The 22,298-nt window shown below is 41.9% G+C and overlaps 1 protein-coding gene across 1 annotated transcript; it reads right to left on the bottom strand.

Moving 5' to 3' along the window:
- Window positions 1-1,867: 1,867 nt before the first annotated feature.
- Window positions 1,868-9,060, bottom strand: ifitm5 (interferon induced transmembrane protein 5; the record flags this gene model as incomplete). The annotated part of the gene is made up of 2 exons (XM_080736707.1): window positions 1,868-2,089; window positions 8,851-9,060. The coding sequence occupies 2 exons, from the start codon at window positions 9,058-9,060 to the stop codon at window positions 1,868-1,870; spliced, it is 432 nt and encodes a 143-aa protein (XP_080592833.1).
- Between the last annotated feature and the right edge of the window lie 13,238 nt (window positions 9,061-22,298).

Raw genomic sequence — 22,298 nt, 5'->3', positions numbered from 1 at the left:
AACACTGCGCTAGTCTGTGTCAAACCAAAAAACAATGACTTCAACGTACATGTACGGTAGGTGGAATCGTTAAATAGACATCACTGTCCTCGATATACAAAGCACATTGGATTTGAAGTAATCTGTTTTCACAGAACCGTTCTGTTCTGTTGCAGCTGTTTGTTTCTGATGACTGCAACTCTAAAGCAAAATGTCTTCTTCCATAAATATAATAAATAACACCCAATAACCAAGAGTACCGGTTCATCTGTCTCAGTGTGACCAATCAGCTGTCAGCCTCTCACCTCAGTGGTTCTCAACCTAATTATTTTGGGGGTCCCCAGAAGACGTTGTTTTGTCTCTCAACAGTAAACAAACCAACATAAAGTTTAAGTGTAATAGAGGGTATCTGCACATTTCTAAAGTGACAATTTAAGGACGTTTTAATCTAAAATGACAAATTAAACATTAAACATTGGCCAAATAGTCAAATATTAGAGGCAGAAATTGTGACAATAGACAATCTACATGCTCACAGCATGTAGATCTGCTATTTTCACAATAGAACCGTGTTATCAAAATGTTATGCCTCAACTCTTAGTGCTCGTCTTAGTGCTTGTTTTAACTGGGGGTCCCCAGTTAAAATATCATTATTTTTGGGGGTCGCGGCCTGAAAAGGTTGAGAACCACTGTCTCACCTCACCTCATCTTTTCTTCGGTTTTTGTACGATTTCTCTCATACGTCCATCATGTCAGTGGTTCTCAAACCTTTTCATTTCAAGGACCCCCGTGACTCTAAGAGCGTACACACAAAGATATGACACCTCAGAGAGTGTCACTGCACCCCACTTTGAGAACCACTGCATTATGGGATGTCACCTGTGTGTAAGTGTGTTACAGTATATTCCTCCATTTCTCATTGGTTGTTTATCAAGTTCTGTATCTGTTCCAACATTGTTCAAATACAATTAATTATTAATGATATTTGTCTTGATTTTGGGATACACCAATACTGCTGCCAATCCCGATAAAGAAAATACAGGAAATTATAATTAGTATTCGTTCATTATAAACAAAAATGCTATCTGACTCCGTCTCCTATACATTTCATAATGTAGGTTTTTTTCCACCCACACTTATGTCTCAAAATAGGTTATTGGACACTATAAATAAATGTCCTCCATATATTTTAGGTAAAGTTTGTGCTTGATCTGAGAGCATACATTTTGTTCTCACAGAATACATGTTTTGATCAATTTCTCTATTTGAACCACAGAGTCGAATAATCTTTTTTACCAGTAGGCCTATATGGGTCAGAACTCAGTTTTTGATTTGATGATCCATGATTTCCACTGATCAATTATTATACAGGAACCATGTCACATTGAAGGGGTCCTCGTCCTCCGGAAGACCCTGTCCTACTGACCCCTGAGATGCTCTTTCACGTCGCACCTGTCTCACCATCATTCAATCCATTTCTCTTCAACCACTTAAACCCTATACATGATTGACTGGAGTCCCTCAGGGCTCTATACTGGTGTGGTGCTTTTCTGTTTTGGCTGTACATTGATGAATATCTTCGCTGACAATAGGCAATCGACAAGATCGTTGTGAGCTTCTAGGTCGGCTATTTTCTGTGAGCAGTTTCCCCCTCTATACGGATGTTGGAGTATTAAGGGTTCAACTTTCAACTCTTCTAGACTTCTCAAAAATGTCAAAATTCCTCAAAATAGGAGATCTACAAGCTCACAACATGTTGCATTTGTGATGCCTTGTGACCTTGTAGATCGGCTGTGTCTTAAATAGCCTAAGTATAAAATAGGGTATATAAGTGGTTAATGGTTAAGTTGAAATGTGATCTTCTCTCTCCTCCACCCTCTCTCTCTCTCTACCAGCTGAAGAGATTCATGAAGCTCTGGAATCCATCCTCTCCGAAGAAGTCGAAGGATCCCTCTGAGGTCCCCAGGTGGATCAGCAGCAGGACCAGCAGCACGATGGCCAGCAGGGGGACCAGTAAGTTCCATCCAGCAGCCAGGATGTTGTACCACTTGGCCTTGTCAGAGCACTCCTGAGCCAACTGGAGGTTCCCCTGGGTCTTCTGATCTCTGGCCTGGGGGGAGGGGAGGGGAGGGAAGGGAAGGGAAGGGAAGGGAAGGGAAGGGGAGGGGAGGGAAGGGGAGGGAAGGGAAGGGGAGGGGAGGGAAGGGAAGGGAAGGGAAGGGAAGGGAAGGGAAGGGAAGGGGAGGGGAGGGAAGGGAAGGGGAGGGAAGGGGGAGATTATTTATTTGGTTTTCCATTGTACTGGGGGTAAAGAGTTGCGACTGCAGGGAGCAGTTACTGTGAAAACCTGCCGCAATTGTGTCACACGTTACTCTTGCCTGTAATGCTTGCCTGTAATGCCACTTGCACCTGTAGTGCCCAGTTCTCACTGCAGCTGTGTGCTGTCTCACTGATTGACAGGGCATGCAGCTAGTCTCTGCGTATGTGTGTGTGTGTACATTACCAGATTTACACTGACAATCTTTTTAAGTCTGTTGTTTCCCCACACACTTCTCGCCCTTAAGGCGTCTTACTCGTGTTCTAAGCAAGAAACACAGAGAGAGGGAGGGGGCAGGGATCAATAGTTGCAGCCCTATAATACTCAAAGATACTTCAGATGAATTGCCAAGAGGATTGAACCGGGAACTCTACCTCCTGAGTCACAGTCACAGTGCTGCGCAACACAGAGAGATGGAGAAAACACATACAGACACACACACACACACACACACACACGCACACGCACACGCACACGCACACACACACATCCTATGCCCCTGTCTTCTTCATGTACTGTACAAACCCAGGTTCAAGACTGTGTCTTGGTGGGCAGGTCTACTAACGTTGGGCTCCAGTAGAAGTGCACTCTCTTCAAGTCGAGGTCCTTCGCCAGCCGCTCTATCATTTACCAGCTGCACTTACCCATTAGGAAGATGCCAATTACTCCATATTTAACTTAGTAGAGGCTTTAATTTGAAAGGAGTTGACTTTTCTGGCCCTGTCATCCGCAACTGCAGCCATTCGTAGTCCATCCACAGAAATATACAGGACTTATAAATAAAGATCACAAGCATAGCTTCACATACTGTACACACACACACCCACACAAACTCTTCTGTGGTCAGCTTGCAGAGGTTGTTCTGTTTCAGGTATTCACACTGTTTTGTGCTTTGATAACTTCTCTGCAGTGTGAAGTACAGAGAGTCCAATACTGCAGTGTTTCTCAACTGTCTTTACTTTTCTTTCCTCTTGTATCTGACAAAACCTGAGACACCCCATACAGTATGTGCGCACACTCACGTACAAACTTGTGTTTTCAGACATAATATAAGTATTATACTTCACGTATGAAGAATAGTGGTGACACTGATATTACCTGAGTGGATGAAAGCAAGATATGATATGAGCCATAGAGATGACCAGGTCTGGAATTTCGTCATTTTAGGGGCAAGGCCACTTGGCCTTTGGGGTTGTCAATTTTTTGAGGGCACAAAGGCCAAATGCCAGGGCAGGAGGGCCATCAAATAAAACAAGATTTTAGTCCATTGAAATAATTGACTGAATTTAAGGGTTACGGATAAGGAAGGAATAAATTGGTATTTACACTGATCCATGCTCAACTCTGCACAAATCAAAGATACTGGATTGGTTTACAAATGGGGACTCAAGAAGACAATGGTGTCTACATGACAAGAAAGAGACACTGGTGTCTAAATATTGACAAGACAGAGACAGAGGAGAAAGTAGTACAGTCAGCTGCGCTGGGGCATTAAGGCCACTATCCTCAGACCTTAGGTCATGCCATTGGTTTGAGGGGCACAAGGCCAAACTGAGGGGCAACGACAGCCATGGCCTTCATGGCATCCCTGAAATTCCTGCCCTGGTGATGACACTTTTGATTGAATGGAACACAACCGATGGAATGATTAATTCCATGTTTAAATGAACACAGATGATTCAGTCTATTTATCACAGAGAAGTTCTAAAATAAATATAATCCAGATGAGAAAAGCATGATTCTGGTTACAGTCCCCAGACAAGCTATAGCGCACACAGTACGAGAAATGTATTTAGGTCTGTTTTTGCTTCTGTAGTTCCATTCCTGTGGCAGAGGGCACTTTCCTGCCAAAGGTTTGACCACTCCAGTTAAAAGTGGAGGAGACATTTCTGTTTTTAATGTGTTGCTTTTCATTTCATAACAGAACATTTTTAAACTTTTCCCCCTCTTATACATTTTAGTATTGATGACTTTCTTATCCAGAGACTTCCAAAGAAAACAGCCAAAATAATGTCCAGTTCCTAAATTACAGCAAACCAGCTGTAAATAGTAGAAACATATCATCGTTGTCAGGTGGAAACCTCGTATCTCCAAGTTTCAAATTTGTTTGTTCTTTCACAAAGTAAAGCCCTGCTTCAGCATAAAAGGCTGTTGCACAAAAGTAGTGAAAACAGCAGATCTACAAGCACACAACGCCTCGCGGTGCGAGGCGTTGTGTGCTTGTAGATCGGCTGTTTTCACTAGTTTAAATCATTTTTAAAATGACAAATGCAAAAGGAACGGTTTTGGACATACAAGGTTTTCACCGGACAACGACGATATGAGACAATATTACTGTGATCCTAGAAAGATCATGGAAGGAGGAAGTACAGAACCACAACGGAGGCGGCCGTAGCTGAGTGGGTACAGAGAGGCTGCCTGGGAATCGCAAAGTTGCCGGTTTGACCCTCGGCTTGCCTAGTGTCCCTTAGCAAGACACTCAACTTCCCCCCATGCACTCATCTGAGCTGCCATCTGCTGGGTGAAGCCGTAAAAGCAATTTCCCCTCCCTCCACTGGGGACCAGAAAAATAAAAGAGACATTTAAATAAAGGCTACGGCTATCATTACAGGGCGTAGGGGAGGATGTTGTGGGAGGGATGTCAGGTACAATTACATGTGTGGTGGAATACACTACATAGCATGTCACTGTTCAAACAGCTCCAACCAACTCTAGTTTTAGAATACATTTATTCATTATTATCTTTTCTTGCTTAAATTAAAAGTTAAGCCAAACTGCCAAAAAGGAAGCTCTTCAATTGCAGCAAACCATTTAGAGCTCATCAACTATTACAGCACCACCTTAAAGTTAATTGTTTTATACTTGACCGGTGTCCCCCAAGGCTCTAAACGAGGTCTCCTCCTTTTTCCTCTGTATCAAATCTCTTGGCAGAAAATAGCAGATCTACAAGCTTACAACAAGTATAATCGTATTAGCCCCTTTTTTTCTTTTTTTTCTTTTGGTGGTGAAAACCGGGACAATTTTATAGTGAATGTTGAAAAGCCACGGCTTGGGCCATGAGGCACCAAGCCTGAAACTGGGACAATCCCAGACAAACTTGGACATCTGCTCACCATACAGTATGGTACCTTAAACTTTCCCAGTGCCTTTAAGCCTAAAAGTCTGGCCCGGACTGCTGGCGTAGTGCTCTGGGTACCTAGGCCTGACAACGTGTCGCTGGATCGAATCCCGATTCCGACGACCTTTGCTGTGTGTCACTCCCCATCTTCCTGTCAATCCATTGCAGGGGTTCTCAAACCTTTTTAGGCCGTGCAAAATAAAAATATTTTAACTGGGGACCCCCACCCTGACAAGCACTCGGAATTGTAGGTATTACAGATACATATTGTGAAAATAGCCGATCTAAATGCTCACAACGCCTCGCAGTCGCCTCTTGCTTACTTAATATTTGACATTTTGGCCAGTTTCAGTTTGGTATTAAAACGGTCTTGAAAGTCCTTAAATTGTGACTTTATAAATGTGCAGATACCCTGTATACACTTATACTGTATTGTGAGGGCAGCCTCAGCAGCCTCACATTGAGACGGCCTACTGTTGTGTGAGGGCAGCCTCAGCAGCCTCACATTGAGACGGTATACTGTAATGGTGACTTTTCTATTTCTTATTTATTTCATTGATCTAGTCACAATAGTACATTATATATACCGGTATATATATATGCAAAGTGACATAACCACTCACAACTTGAATCAACATATTATTGTTTAGTTGTGGCTTATTTATTTGCATTGGATTTTGACTGAGTTCTCTTTGAGTCACCAGTTCTGGGGGAAGGAGAATGGACATGATTGGCTGGCCAGAGAATGAGAACAGCTGCTCCACATTCGGCAGCAATGATGGGGACAACGGGGTTGTGCCACTCTCTCTGCACTGGGGGGGAGACAGGGGTTATTTGCAGTGGTTATTTGCAGCCTTGTCTTTATTCCCCCCCACTTGTTTATAGTGGTTCGACCCGTCCTTATATATATGTTCCCCTCACCCAGCATTCTGGTTAGATCAGTTATTGTTTAGTTGAGCATTTTGTTTAGTTCGTAAGTTTGATCTCCTTTGTTTTGGGCCCACCTTTTGTTTGACATTCATTTTTGTTATTCCTTATTTGAAACTAAAAAAGACAAAAAAAAGAAAGAAAATAAAGGAAAAAAAATAACATTATTTTAAACCAACACTAAGGGTTTCCTGTGTCTCTCCTTCCGACCAACTCGGTCCCTAACATGTATGTTGGTTTGTTTACCGTTGAGGGAGAAAAATAAAAAAGATCTTAACACTCATCTGCCTAGTAGTTTGAAACTGTGTGCTACTTCTTTTTTAAATAGACTTTTTTGAGGGGGGTTCCTTGTCAATGCACTCTAATGGTTTGCTGCAGCAGTGGAGGACTTTTCCCATCTTGTCATTGTTGTGGGCCTTGTTTGGAGGACCTATAGGCCTACCCACTGTTTTCCTGTGGTTAAATTAAGAGTTGCTATGCTCCTTAATATGCTAAATACGTTACATGACCTTTGAAACTTGTTAAACGCCCCGTGGCAACTTGCTTTAAATGGTTTCCTGTTGAAATAAGCTTAGTCTTTTCATGGATCTCCTTTTAGTAGACCTTGTACCAGTGAACTGTACCGTCATGAATCTGTACATTTTCCTATGCAAAACTTCTAATAAAGCCTTCAATCAATCAATCAATCTATACAAACCTGAACATGACCCAGGTGTTAATGAGAACTGAAATCGCTGAGTCAGTGAGTTCTTTTGTCATGTCACTGTCACTGTCACTGTCTGTCTGTCTGTCCCTGTCGATGTTCTGTAGCACTGTGCTACAGTGCCGCTCTCGCCCCTGGTTCAACAGACTTGGCAGGGAGGGCTTGAAGCTTCTTGCTCTTCTGTTGGAGATGATTACAGATACTGTCACTATTTCAGGCCTGCTTCTTTTCCACTGTGGTGACTGGGCTCGCCACACCACACTACGCCCTGTACTTTACACGGCTCCACACTAGCCTTGGATAAAGTTAGGTTGACTCTTTTACAAGCCCTACATAAAGTGAGACTGACTGTTAACCATGTACTGTAGATGTCCTTTCATGTCTTGTTGCTCTTAATGTTTTTTCGCAAAGCACTTTGAAAGTTGCCATGTTACTGATGTGCTACACCAGGGGTCTTCTTCAACAGGGGGTCCGGGACCCCTAGGGGGTCCTCAGAGTTACTACAGGGGGTCCTCCAAATCTTTGTGTGATAGAGACCTTTTTTTTTTTTACTCCTTTTTTATATTAACCATTTGACCACTGTCAAGTGTCCATATTCTGAAAACCTTAGCCAAAAATAGCAGATCTACAAGCTCACAACGAGATCTACAAGCTCACAACGCCTCGCTGCGAGGCGTTGTGAGCTTGTAGATCGGCTATTTTCGGCAAAGACGTTTGTTTGGTGTAGAGGGAAAAAAGAGGGGAGTACAGAGAGAAATGTCAAGTTATGAATTGACGATTAAAGTGGTTAAATACTAATAAATCTGAAAACACAAATTGGAATGAATCCAAAATACACTGATGATTGTGCTGTCAAACAATGAAACTACTGTATATGGAATCTATGAAAATGTTGTGGGGGTCCCTGCTTCATCTCTCTCAACTAAGGGGTCCTCGGCCTGAAAACATTGAAGACCCCTGTGCTACACAAATAAAACTTGCCTTGCCTAAATCAAGTTTTGGTTGACTGTTAACATTTTCTCTCCACGTTTCATACATTTGAAAGATTAAAGGACAACTTCATATTTTAGATTGTAATAGAGAAAAGAAAAGATGAGTTAAAATGTTTTCATTTACTGCTTTCAATCGTTTTAGCGATTTTAATTATTTTGATTTCAGTGGACGCGTACAAGTGGCTAAATATGTCTTTTTAGACACAATAAGGCCATTCCCAAGATGCACCGCAATCTTTCATGAACAGATGTGATTCATGGGGGCTAGTAGTGTTACTGTAAATAGTTATAAAGACATTTTTATTATTATTGTGTCTAAAAATACATATTTAGCCACTTGTACGCACGCCCACAACCAGTGAAATCAAAATTGCAAAAATGGCCAAAACGACAGAAAGCAGTAAATGAAAACATTTTAACACTCTAATTACATGCATCTAAAATATGAACCCTTATTGTAAAAAAAAACATCCTTTAAGAATTTACAGCATACTATTGATCCTAGAGCTTGTTGACGGCCTTTGCCCCAGAAGGGGTAGTAGGGCTATAAGGAGTGCGCAGGAATAACGTGTGTGTGTGTGTGTGTGTGTGTGTGTGTGTGTGTGTGTGTGTGTGTGTGTGTGTGTGTGTGTGTGTGTGTGTGTGTGTGTGTGCGTGCGTGCATGCATGCGTGAGTGAGTGTGTGTGTGTCATTAGAAAATCCAAGTGTGTTTTTATAAAGTCAAGACAGTCTCAAAAATATAAAACAGATTAAATGACTTGTTTGCTGATCATTCTCTCTCTCTCTCTCTCTCTCTCTCTCTCTCTCTCTCACCTTAATGGAGTAGATGAGTGCCATGAACCCCAGGCAGCAGAAGTTGACGTACAGGGTGTTGCACAGTGACCAGAGCAGGTAGTCTCGCGGGGGACACTTGTTGGCCACGTGGCCCATGTTGACCACCGTGGAGCCGTTGGCCTTGCGGCCCGACTTGCAGTTGGTGAGCGGGGTGCAGTCGGACGGATAGTTGTACGAATGATTGTCCATGGCGATGTCTGGGTCGGTCTCTCGATCACTCGGGTTGTTCGGGGGGCGCTCGGTACAGCAGGCAAGAGCTTACTGATTGATGTGTATTTGTGTTGGTCCCCTCGGAGAGGCTGAGAGACACAGATGAGCTAGCTTTTCCCTTGCTGATGCGTGCGTGTGAGTGTGTGGCAAGGACTCCTGAGCGGGCAGGTGCCCCGTGTGGAAGGAAGGGGCTTATATTCCCCCTCAGAGGGAGGGTGGGGACTGGGAGGAGGCTGGGTAGTGGCAGGGCAGTGCTGGGTGGTGACTGGGAAGAGGACCCACTGGGCAGGGTGCTGAACTACAGCGCTGTTATTATGTGGTTAGGCCTGGGAGAGAGAGAGACAGGAGGGAGGGAGAGAGAGAGACAGTCAGGGATGGAGGGAGGGAGAGAGAAAGACAGAAATGTGAGTGAAAGGTTGTGTGAGAGAAAGAGAGAGGAAGGAGAGAGAAAGAGTGAGACAGACAGACAGACAGACATGCAGGGTGAGAGACAGAGATTTGCAACAGAGGAGACATGGGTGAGAGAGATATGAGAGATTTGAGTGTGTGTGTGTGTGTGTGTGTGTGTGTGCGCGCGTGCGTGCGTGCGTGCTGGGTGGATATGGTGTCATAGGCTATATTGTACTTACTCAGAAGAACCACCATGGAGATTAATTTCCTCATGTTGCTCATTCCACGTGTTGTCCTTGCGTTTCTCATTAACAAAGTAGTTCTGTGTACAGTATATGTTGCAGGTTTCTCATATATTCATCTCTGCTGCTCCACCTCAGTTTCCTCTATTGTGGAATGTGGATATCAGACATTTTGCAAGGCATTGGTTCTCAAAGTGGGGCCCGTAATATAGTGTCACAATCATCTTAACCACTTTATCCATGTTAGCTATTCTAAAATAGCAGATGTAGGCCTACAAGCTCAGAGCTTGTACGGTACATCTGCTATTTTTGAATTTCTTTTTTCAATTTGGGCGTCCTCCAAAAGGGAAAATGTTTGAGAACCTTTGGACTACAGTAAGCTTAATTTAGTTGTAGTGCAACAGTGTCGCTGGCCAAAAAGGACATATCTGCAAGAGGCCTTCATATGAATTCAAAGGCATCAAAGCTTTGAGACAAATTGAAAAAAAATAAACATTCTTCTTTGTTGTACCACGTAACCCCCAAAGTGTTACTATCTTTTACAGTTCTCCTAGGCCTGTTTCAGCAATGAAATGTCAGCTTTTACTTATTAATGTTGTGGAACTAAGTTTATTTCAATGAGTAGTGTGAGTAGTACATGGACAGTGGTACATTAAATGATAAAATATATTGTTGCTGTCTGTCAGAAACCTCTTATCTCCATTTTTTCATAAATTAAAGCCCTACTTTATTATACAACAGACAGCATCCCACAGTAGTAGCAAAAGTAGCAGATCTGCAAGCAACACACTTTGAGCTGGTAGATCTGCTACTTTTGGACATAATATGAGATAATATGGTAAGAACATGGTAATCAAGGAGAAGGTAAAACATCCTGGCACACTGGCTTAAAGCTATTTTATTAATGGCACAACGTTTTGACCTTATATGTCTTCATTTACAGACAGACAAAGGATGAACTGAACATGGTAATACCGTGGAAACAAGGCTTACTTTTACAGAACCATTTCAGCTTAAGTTCTTCAGCCAAATTCTGACCAGCAGGTAGCAGCAGTACCACAAGTTTGATCTGCCTACTAGACTGCATGGCTCATATAGGAAATACCAGCTGAGGTAGAGAACGCTTTCTTGGATGAGTTGTACCATCAAGGCTTTCACTAAGGTATGCGTTGCACAACACTGGCTCTCAACATGGTTCTCTGCAACTCATAAAGCAGGGGTCTTCAACGTTTTCAGGCCAAGGACCCTTTAGTTGAGAGAGAGATGAAGCAGGGACCCCCACAACCTTTTCATAGATTCCATATAGTTTTGTTGTTTGGCAGCACAATCTGTGTATTTTGGATTCATGTCAATTTGTTTTCAGATATTTAATCACTTGAACTGTCAATACTTAATAAACATGACCTTTCACTCTTTAATTAGTGTGCTCTTTTTCCCCTTCTACACCAAAGCTCTTTGCCAAAAATAGCCGATCTACAAGCTGAGTGTCATGGATCAGATGGTTGAATCCACAGACATAAAAATGTAGGCGCCTCTTCCGGCTCTCTGGTACCCGTCCCGCCTTGGTGGGAATCTTTGATTGACAGGTTTGGAATTCTTCTGTGTGCGTGACAGACAACAAGATCGGTAGGCAAATCAGAGGCAGGTTTGAATGGAAAAGTCCCGGAAAAGACGCGTTGTGATTGGCCAGTAGTTTTTTGAGTGGCAGCCTGCCCTCGACACTTCCTCTTTTGTGCCCCAATCAACTGCAGCGGGTGGACGAGGTATCTAGCTTTTTATATCTGTGGTTGAATCTGTTATTATGTTATGCTGTAACACTTTCACCTGGCCACTCGGTGGTGCTATCGTCCATGTTGGCACTGGCAGACAGAGCATTTACTAATTATTTGAGACACCTGTTTAGTTTTCACACCTGTAGTCTGATTTTGTTTGAGAAGACAGTCAGTTCTAGTTTGAAGCACTATGCAGCCATTTCTATGCTTCTCTCTCTCCCTGTCTTTTGGAGCATACAGAGATCATATCTTTTCACTCTATTGTTCATTAAAGATTAGAAGATAATCCCTGAAACTGCATGTTGAAGTTTTATCAACAAGAGTTTAGCTGTTGTGAGCTTATAGACCAGCTATTTTTGGCTAAACTCCTCAGAATAAGGACACTAGGGTTTAAGTGGTTAATATAAAAAAAAGTTTCTATCACACAAAGATTTTGAGGACCCCCTCTAGTAACCGAGGAACCCCTAGGGATCCCGGACCCCCTGTTGAAGACCCTATATAAAGTGTACAAATAGGCCTACAATACATTTGTAATTTCTCTGAGTTAAATTTACACTGAGGATTGGGGACCCAGAGGTACACGTCGTATCAACTGGATGTCTGTGTTACCAGTGACTAGTTGAGCCTAAGTGCAGACTCAAACACAGAGGCAAGAATAAATCAAACGCACGCATGGGAGCAGATGTAACACTGAGCCCAATGCATATCGTAATGGGGGTTTCCTGAAAGAATCACTGAACTAACCTCTTCTACTCAGTAAAATCCTGTTAATTTAACCCTGAGAGTTTACAAATAAATTAGAACCAAATGGACTCGTCAGTGAAATCCTCTGTTAATTTAACTCTGAGTGTACAAATAGAACCAAATGGACTCGTCACGAGTTACGGACCGACTTTTTGGCAGTCCCCAGTATTGAGGAAAACTGCTCAACATCCTGATCACAGCCCAAAGTGTGTGTGTGTGTGTGTGTGTGTGTGTAGGGCCGTAGCGCGTCTAATCGGCTACTAGGCGAGCTCTCTCGAATGCGCCCCCCCACTCCCGCGCGTGCACAGCGCGCGCACGATTTTTGCACGTGCGCGATTTTTGCGGGTTTTGCCGTGAATTTAGTCGGTTTTGGGCCGGTTTGGATGACTGTTCAATAATATGACATTTTCTCGGGTTTAGGCGTGATTTTTGCCCGTTTTGGGTCAGGTTGGGTGGATCATTAACTGTTCAACAACATGATGCAAAAATGTCAAGCAAGCCAGCCTGCTGGAAACAAGATCACTTACCCAACCGTCGATGCTTCAGGGCAGGCAATTCATATACTAATGAACAACAAGATAAATCCGTTGCAATTCCAGGGCACTGGTAGGCCTAATTATTAGTAACTTTACAAAACAGTGACGCTTCACTTCAAGCTCCCAGCCCTGTGCTGTGCGCCCCGGGGGCGGGGGTAGTACCAATCTCATTCACCTCGCCCTGTTACGGCCGAGCCGACTCGAGTGAGTGCACAGGCAGGCAGCAGGCTGCAGAGTGCAGCCAGACACTGAGAGCTCTGCCTAAAAAAAAAGATTGACCCACATAATATGTAAGCAACTGGGTCGTATTGGTGAGATAATACCAATAGAGGGGGCGCCGAAATGTTTTTTTTCTTTTTTATAATATATTTTAAAAAAAACACTCCATTTCGGCAGGCGCCCCCTTGAGATCGGCGCTCTAGGCGACCGCCTATACCGCCTATAGCTAAAAACGGCCCTGTGTGTGTGTGTGTGACGCCTGAGAAGTTACATGTGTGTCTTTTCACCAACTGGAGAAGAACTCGGAGAATGGAAGGATTGTGTACAAGACCATGACTGAAGTCCTGAAGTACATCCTTCTGGACATGAGGTGGACAACCGAAATGGCTTCCAGTACATGGACTTCTATTGCTGTGCTGCGTGTGGGCGTCACCCTTGTTAAAGCGAGGGGGACTGTTTGTTCCTTGTGTCATGATCATAGCATATGATGAATGTGATATTGCATTCACTGCCATTTACCCTGGAGTTTATTGGACAAAATCACAGTAAGAAAATTAACCCCATACAATGTGAGCCACTTCTTCAATGTGTACTGCTTAGTGCTTACTAAAGTGCTGGAGAGACCCTGAACAAACATTCTATATGAATACTATCGAATAAGGATCTATTAAAGGATCTATTTAATACAAGGTGGAAAGAGTACTGAAAAATCCTACTCGAAGAGTATTGTTACTTGAGTGAAATACAAAGGACAAGTAAAAGTACTAGTCCAGGAAATGACTCAAGTAAAAAGTAGCCCATTTAAAAACTACTCCTTTGCTGAAAATGTAGGTGGGCAACAACAACTTGGACCAAATCCACAGGTGTAGTAAATGAACAGGATTAAAAGACAACGGAAAGAAAGTTTTTCAGACATGTGCACTTTTATTGGGCTCTTACTGGTCAGTGTAGAGTAATGGGGACAACACGCCCCACAAACAAACGTTTTACACCTCCATACAAAAAAGGTAAGCTTCATCCCCTTGCATGACGAAATGACAAAACAAACTGGAACCCCAAGTAAATATATATCATTTAAGGCTGATATATATACAAAAACACAAAGTACAAAAACAAGTATCTCTCTTAAAATACAGTATTTGTTCCATTTTGCCATAACATAAAGCCTCATACAGTATGATGATGAAGCCCAAACATGTTCAGTTATTCGTTATGCGTAAGTCCTATGATGTCTGACATCTGACCCTTCATACCCTTTTATGCCCATACATGGAGATCCCTGTCTGTAGAACCAGCCACACAGATATGGGCTGTCTTGGCCATATATGGATTCTGTGGAGTGGAGTGGAGTTGTGGAGTGGAAAATGGGCTTAAGTTCTCAGTGGTTCTCAACTTGTGGGTCGGGACCCCCAGGGGGGGGGGGGGGGGTCTCCAAATTATTTTGGGGGGTCCACAGATGATTAACTTAATGAAACATTGTTTTCTCACTCAACTGTAAACAAACCACATACAGGTTGAGTGTATAGAGGGTATCTGCACATTTCTAAAGTGACAATTTAAGGACTTTTTAATAGGCCTACCTCACTAACGTAAAGATTGTTCTTGTCAAAATTAATATTGCAGGCCTGGAAATCCGAAAAACCCCCAACAATTGAAATGTGGTTAAGGGAGCTGGGAGATGTGTTGCATCTTGAGAAAATACGGTTTACTCTGTCAAATAAGGAACCCCTCTTTCTGAAAATCTGGTCGCCCATTATAAATTTGCTTAACAAGCTACAACGAAGAGCCTAACTTAATGTTGTGCAGCCCCTTGGTAGCTTATGCTTGCTAGAACTACTATCTATCTTTCAGTGTTGGCTTGTGATGATGCTCTACGGCCCTCTAGTGTACTGCCATCAATGTTTATTTTTGTTTATTTATTTTCTTTTTGTCTTTTTTTTTAACATTTCTTCTGTAGTTTGTCTGCTTTGTCTGTTATTTTTGAAGTAGATGACTGTATCTGTATCTGTACATATTGTAAACATTTTTCTATAATGGATATGCCTGTAATTAAGAAAAAAAATGAAAATTTGAAATAAACAGATATATATATAAAATAAAATAAAAAGATTGTTCTTGTCGGTGGGCTCGTTGGTCTAGGGGTATGATTCTCACTCTGACGGACGGAAAAACCCCCAACAATTGAAATGTGGTTAAGGGAGCTGGGAGATGTGTTGCATCTTGAGAAAATACGGTTTACTCTGTCAAATAAGGAACCCCTCTTTCTGAAAATCTGGTCGCCCATTATAAATTTGCTTAACAAGCTACAACGAAGAGCCTAACTTAATGTTGTGCAGCCCCTTGGTAGCTTATGCTTGCTAGAACTACTATCTATCTTTCAGTGTTGGCTTGTGATGATGCTCTACGGCCCCTCTAGTGTACTGCCATCAATGTTTATTTTTGTTTATTTATTTTCTTTTTGTCTTTTTTTTTAACATTTCTTCTGTAGTTTGTCTGCTTTGTCTGTTATTTTTGAAGTAGATGACTGTATCTGTATCTGTACATATTGTAAACATTTTTCTATAATGGATATGCCTGTAATTAAGAAAAAAAATGAAAATTTGAAATAAACATATAAAAAAAAATAAAAAAAAAGATTGTTCTTGTCGGTGGGCTCGTTGGTCTAGGGGTATGATTCTCACTCTGACGGACGGACGTCTGTGGGTCAGGTGCTTGTACCTCTCAAAGAGCGTATCGGGTAACCGAATCCCGTAGAAGACGATGCCGTTGTTGGCGTCTTCTTTCTATGGGAGAACAAGACAGAGGTTATTAAAATGGGCGTAAAAATGGTCTAAGAACATATGGACTTATGAATCCTCTTCTTTCTTTTTTACCATTTTTTCTCCGCAATTTTGTCATTATGCCAATGAATTCCTCCTTGTCACTGCTGTTGTATCCTAGTGACTCACCTGCCAGCGAATTGCAAATGATATATTTATATCAATTGGTTTTAATGGTCACGTGATGTTAATACCGACTGGATTCCAATCTGGATGTGGCACAGATCCGATTATGGCCAGTGTAAATGGGGCCTAAAGGGTGGCACAAATGTTTCCTGTTCCAGTTAGGTTTCCCAATAGCTTTGTTTGATTGGCTCAGCAGTAGATTTGAAACAGAATCATGTGTTTCAAGTTCAAATCTGATGCTGAGCCAATTAAACAGCTATGGAAGAACAGGAAACAACTCCCTACTAAAAGCTTGGGATTTTGCACAGAGCCTTACAGATCTTCTCACTCCGCTGCAGAGAAATCGACTTGCTCTCCACTGATTGAGGCTTCCTCATCCTGCCGCAGATACATTTGTTTCTCCTGTGCAGCACGGGGGGCTCTTCTAGTGAACTCGCCGCAGGAGTTTCGCGTGCGTGTCGATTTCGGCTCCACAGCTTTCTTTCTATTATCGTCGAGGGCCTTCTGACAGGCCTTCATGATTGTAGAAAGACGGTCTCCCCTCCACTGCGGGGCTTTAATTTTATATGCCGTCTTATCTTCATCCGATTCTTCGTCTGAGACAAAGTTGGCATCTGCGCCTTTCAGGTACTGGTGGTCTTCTTTGGTAAGAATCTTCTGCCCCACACTGACCCTTTTCTTGAATAGCTGTGTAACAGATGGAAAGAGGTGGTTATAGATTGAGCATTTTGCATCGTTTGGGGATGTCATTTATCTTAAAGGTCCATTTCACCTCTGGGACAACCCAATCTTATTTTATTGTTGTTTGGGACACGATCATCACAATCCTGAGTTATCTGTGTTCTTAGATATTTTAGTATTTCAGCATGTACCAGTGATGCGTTTTGCATCATATGATGCGTTTTGCATCACGAGTACATGCTGAAATACTAAAATATCTCAAAACATAGATTGAACACAAAAATTAACTCAGGATTGTGTTGATCGTGTCCCAAACAACAATAAAATAAGATCGGGTTGTCCCAGAGGTGAAATGGCCCTTTAACTCACTGCCATTGACTGATTTTTCAATTCTAAAGTTATAACACAAGGTGGCACCAAAAGGTCTGGCATATGGAAAGCACATTTTGAAAATAGTCTGGCAGGAAGTGCATTTTAACAGGAAAATGGCCACTGTGTGAATATGGTCTATTATATGCAACCTGTAACTTATATTTACTTTTACTATAGCTGCACAAGGGGGCAGCATATACAGTGGTACAGTAAGCTTCATAGAGTGCCATCTTGACATCAGTACACATAACAGTATAACATTTACGTGACAGAATGTTGCCTTGTGCATATAATTAATAGTCTCTGAACATCACCACTTAGGTCATCACTAACAATGTGACCCAGATATCTGACCTCATCTACAACATTGAGACCAGTCAGATAGAGGGGATTGCTGCCTTTTTATTCTTCATAATCATGACAATATTAATGAATAATGAATTGCATTTTTATAGCGCTTTTCCAAGTGCTCAAAGCGCTTTACAATGGTTCATTCATTCATACATTGGGAAGTGAAGCGGCTAACATTCAACGCCAGCGTCCTCACTTCCCACATTCACACACCAATGGTGGCAAGCTTTCACCAACCAACTCATTGGAGGCAACGTGGGGTTCAGTGTCTTGCCCAAGGACACTTCGACATGTTGACAGGAGGAGCTGGGATTTGAACCTCCGACCCACGGATCATTGGCCAACCCACTCTACCTCCTGAGCTACAGCCGCCCAATATTATTTGTTTTGATTAAAAATAATAACAGCTGTCCATTATCTCAGCACACTGAGCAACTCCTGTAGTCCAGCAGATATGGGAGACATGACCTAGATCAAGTATCACCATTTTACACCAAGTACCACCTCAGAAAACATCGGTTTGTCTAAGTACCACCATAATAACTGATGTGTAGATTTCATCCTATTCAGCTATGCAACGTTTACACAGGAGGCCAATTTATTCCTTGCATTCATGGATTTTTTTATTTAGTTTAAGGCATTTCTAAGCCAAAACAGCCCCAAAAGATTATGGTTTAGTGGGGGCTGTTTTAGCCCAAGGAATGTTTTTTGTGCAAAACAAATGCTTGCAATGGATTCAGAATCAAGAAAAACCCATAGTTCGCACATACATGGAGCTACAATTGCTTTCAAACTGGATATAGGAGCAAAGGCTAACATGATAAATGAACTTCCCATCAGAGCAATGACTGTGAAGCCCTTCTTTTGTTCTAATCCAATTCTACTCGAGGCCTACAATGGACAGCCCATCCCCACAAGAGGAATATCCAGACCAGGGACGTGCTGGGCCCCTGATTAGGCCGGAGAAAAAGAGTTGGAGAGGCCCTCATTGTGCGCTATAGAGAGAGATCTCGCTATAGCGCTGCTGCTACTCAAAGATTTGCCATTTCAGATCATGACAAGTGACAAGCCAGTGGGCCAATTACTGTACATAAGTTATATTTTGTCGTTGTCGGGTGGAAACCTTGTATGTCCAAAACCGTTTGTACTAGTGAAAACAGCCGATCTACAAGCACACAACGCTTCGCACCGCGAGACGTTGTGCGCTTGTAGATCTGCTGTTTTCACTACTTTTGTGCAACAGCCTTGTATGATGAAGCAGGGCTTTGCTTTGCGAAAAAATGTAAGAATTTGAAACTTGGAAATACAAGGTTTCTGCCCGACAGTGACAATTTACTTTGTTGGACGCCCAGCCCCCAAAATGGAACGAAGGCCGACATTTTATTTACATTTTTTACCTAATGGCCGGCCTGGACCGGCCGGGAATGAACCAGCCGTTCGGGAGTTGTCCCGCTTTTCCCAATGGCCAGCACGTCCCTGATCCAGACTACAGGTGAGAGTTAAAGGAAATCATCACCTCCTCATGTTTATAATAGTTCCAGATGGACATCATTCACTGGGAGATTTATGTTGAGATCCCAACAAGAGATGAAAAAATAATTGAAATGGGTCGGTGCAAAAAGTACATTAAATACACTGTTGGCCGATAGTCGTTTCAAAGAATGCTTTTTGTAATATGCTCTGCACCTGAGTGTTCCACAGAACTATGGAGCACATACTGGATGGAGTACAAGGAGCACAGGTCTACGTGATGGATGTTGTAGTTGTGTGGGGATCCACACTAGAGCAGCACAATGAGAAACTTATCAAAGTGTTGCAAAACATCCAAAAAGCATGGACTAAAGCTGAACAGAGCAAAATGTCAGTTTGGTGTGAAAGAAATCACCTTTCTAGGAGACAAGCTTTTGAGTGCAGGTAGCGAGCCTGACATCTGCAAGGTGAAAGCTATACTGGACATGCAGAGACCTGAAGATAAGCAAGGTGTTTTGAGTGCCGGGAACGATAAACTTCATTGAAGTTCATACTGACTTTATCAACAAAAATAGTGCACCTCAGACAGCTGTAACATCACAAGTGTGACTTTAAGTGGACTGACAGTCATGAAGGAGTTCCACACCATTCTCACAACAGAAACAGTGCTGACAGAGCGTATTCTGGACCAAGAACAGTGCATTTCTCATATACACTGCAGAACAAGTGTTGGCTTCAGTATGACAAGGGCTCGCACCCCCAAAATAATCACACTTGAACTGGGGACCCCCCAACCCTGACAAGCACTAGGAATTGAGGTATTACATTTTGACAGTTCCACTGATAAATATTGTGAAAAGATGTAGATGCCTTGATGGCCTATATATTTTTTTTAAATACTATAGTTTCTTTCTTCAGAATATATATACTTATCCTGGTTTGTTATTGTCAATTCAGAAAACAATGTTGCACAACTTTCACTAGGTAGGTACTCATCTGGGGACTTCCAGTTTTGGAATGGAACACACTTTTATTCACTGAAACAAAGGCGGTTTTATGATGCTGAAAGCCGATGGAACCCCACCTTTTGTGTGAAATCCACTTTGGCCATGAAATAGAATATGCCCAGCAGACAGAATCTTTGATTCACTCAATTGTGTCACCTTATGGACTGGACAAAATGCTATTGGCCAGATCTGTAGAATAAGATGTGATCTAGAATAATGTTACAACAATTATGATCTAGAATTAGATCCTAAACCTGCCTTTGTTTTGGTGAGTAGTGAAACCATTTATCTGCAATGACCACTTCACTGTTATATCCCTTACATAATAAGCTACTTGATAATTCATGTGATCCAACAATTGCAACAGTAATAGAGAGAAAGGCAATAACTCACACGATCCCTCCTGCTGGTTAGCGCCTTCCTCCTCTTCACGTCCTCCGCTGTCCCCTCCAACTCCATCTTATACTGGGCTTTTGCGTTCTCAAACGCCCTGTTACAGGCCTCTAGTGAATGAAACAACACATACAACTACATTAACTCTAAATGTATAATATGAAGGCATCTCAAGAGGATAGTGAAATGAACAGACCAAATTTACAAATCTGCTAATTGCAACTCTAGCAACTCTAACTCTAACCCCAACCCTCATTATTAAATGTGTTTAATCTAAAGTGGCACCAATCTAGAGTTGCACCACCAACCACTGACAGCCTGTATGACAGCTGTATGGAAAGATCATGATCTTTCTTTCTTGTGTGTGTGTGTTTGTTTTCTAATTTCTTTTTGGATGTACAAGATGCCAATGGTATATATTTAAAAAATAATCTATAGTTTAAAGTTGCAGCAAAGGGAGACCCCTGTTATTTAGCAAACACTATACAAATCATTACTGTTATAATATAAAATGAACCCATTTAACAAACACATCACTTACACCAATATTAACTCTTTGAGTGCCCCCTTTTTCACCACTAGAGGGCCCCAATGACCAGAGAATTCTACTTAGACAGTGCTGGTATATGCACAAGCCCTGCAGCCATGACATGCCTGAACACTTTCCTTTGTGCATGTACAAGAAGAGGATGAAGTTAGCTTGAAGTTAGCTATTGGCTACCAAGCATTTTAGAAGATCTATTTTCTGCAATTTAGCCACGATTAAACCTTGCACACCTCATGCATGGGAAAAAAACAGAGAAGAATGAGCTCTAAAAAATCCAATGCAATCCTGGATTGCATTGGAGTGGATTTGTGCAGTTTGTTCACAGCTTTCAAACAAAAAAATCCGATTGGAAATCCGTTCAGGCATTCTTGAGATAATAGCCATTATGTTTTACATGTTATGTAAACAAAAATGGCTGCCCTGTATGTTAGATGGGGTTGTATGGGGGTGGAACATGCAAAATCGCGATTGAAATCATGTTCACTAGATTTGATGGGGTCCAAAAACATTTTTTTTTTTTTTTTTTTTTTTTAAAGCCGAACTAGTTCGGGATCGGCACTCTGCGATACGATAATAAAGCCGAACTAGTTCGGGATTGGCACTCAATGAGTTAAATGTATCTTACATATTACATGTTGCAATATTAGTCAGTGTGCCAGCTGAGAGCAAAGAGACAGTGTAGTGCCTCAGTAAACCAATAAACCAATTTAAGGACATGTCTCCAAATTAACGTGATATGACACTTACTTCTAATGAGGCTGGTGGACCACTGGCAATCATCATCTTTTAGTGCCTGCATCACCGCTTGGGTCACCGACTCAGTGCCGTTCGGAAACTGTGTGTGACAAATACAAACAAATATTATTTAAGTCTCCAAGGCAGTAATCAAGAAAGCCATTTTGGGGGTGAACTACTTCTTTAAGATACCCCTCATGCTGCATATCATGATACAAATTGTGTAAATTAGTGTTCTGTTATTTCACAAACAAGGCATTTTCTGAAGGAAACATAATGTAAACGTACTGATCCATTGGCTGGATCTGCCATCTTCGGTCCCCTCCCAAGCCCCTGTAGATTTCCTTGACCGAGGCCTGCAGGGACAAACAAAGTGGTGTCCAGTCATGTGCCATGGAGAGGACAGAGACAATTTAGGCTTAGACAACATACAATAGTGTATTAACCATAAACCATCATTAAGACACCCTAAGGGCAAAAAGTGACCTTGCCCTAAGTAAATACTTGTGTAGTGAGAAACAAGAGCAGACCACGTACAGAGGCAATAATAGCTTGTATTTATATAAGAAAGAGATTCTAAGAGGTTTACCAAGTATTGAAGGTTTGAGGTTAATAATGTCTTAAAATACACGTAAGAATCCAACATATCTCTTATAAATCTACTCAAAGCTGACGATAGTCAAGTCCATGAAGCCATCTGAAATCTTTTTTCTTTCTCTTTTTTCATTTCTTTTTTATTTGGTTTCATTTTACAATCTCAAGACTTATAGATCTTTTAGGGTCCATTTGGTTACAAAATCGCCATCATTTAGC

Source organism: Nannobrachium achirus (genome assembly GCF_963921795.1).
Source record: "Nannobrachium achirus genome assembly, chromosome: 11".
NCBI lineage: Eukaryota > Metazoa > Chordata > Actinopteri > Myctophiformes > Myctophidae > Nannobrachium > Nannobrachium achirus.
The sequence above is the reverse complement of the archived record's forward strand: the minus strand, read 5'-3'. Positions and strand labels throughout refer to the sequence as shown.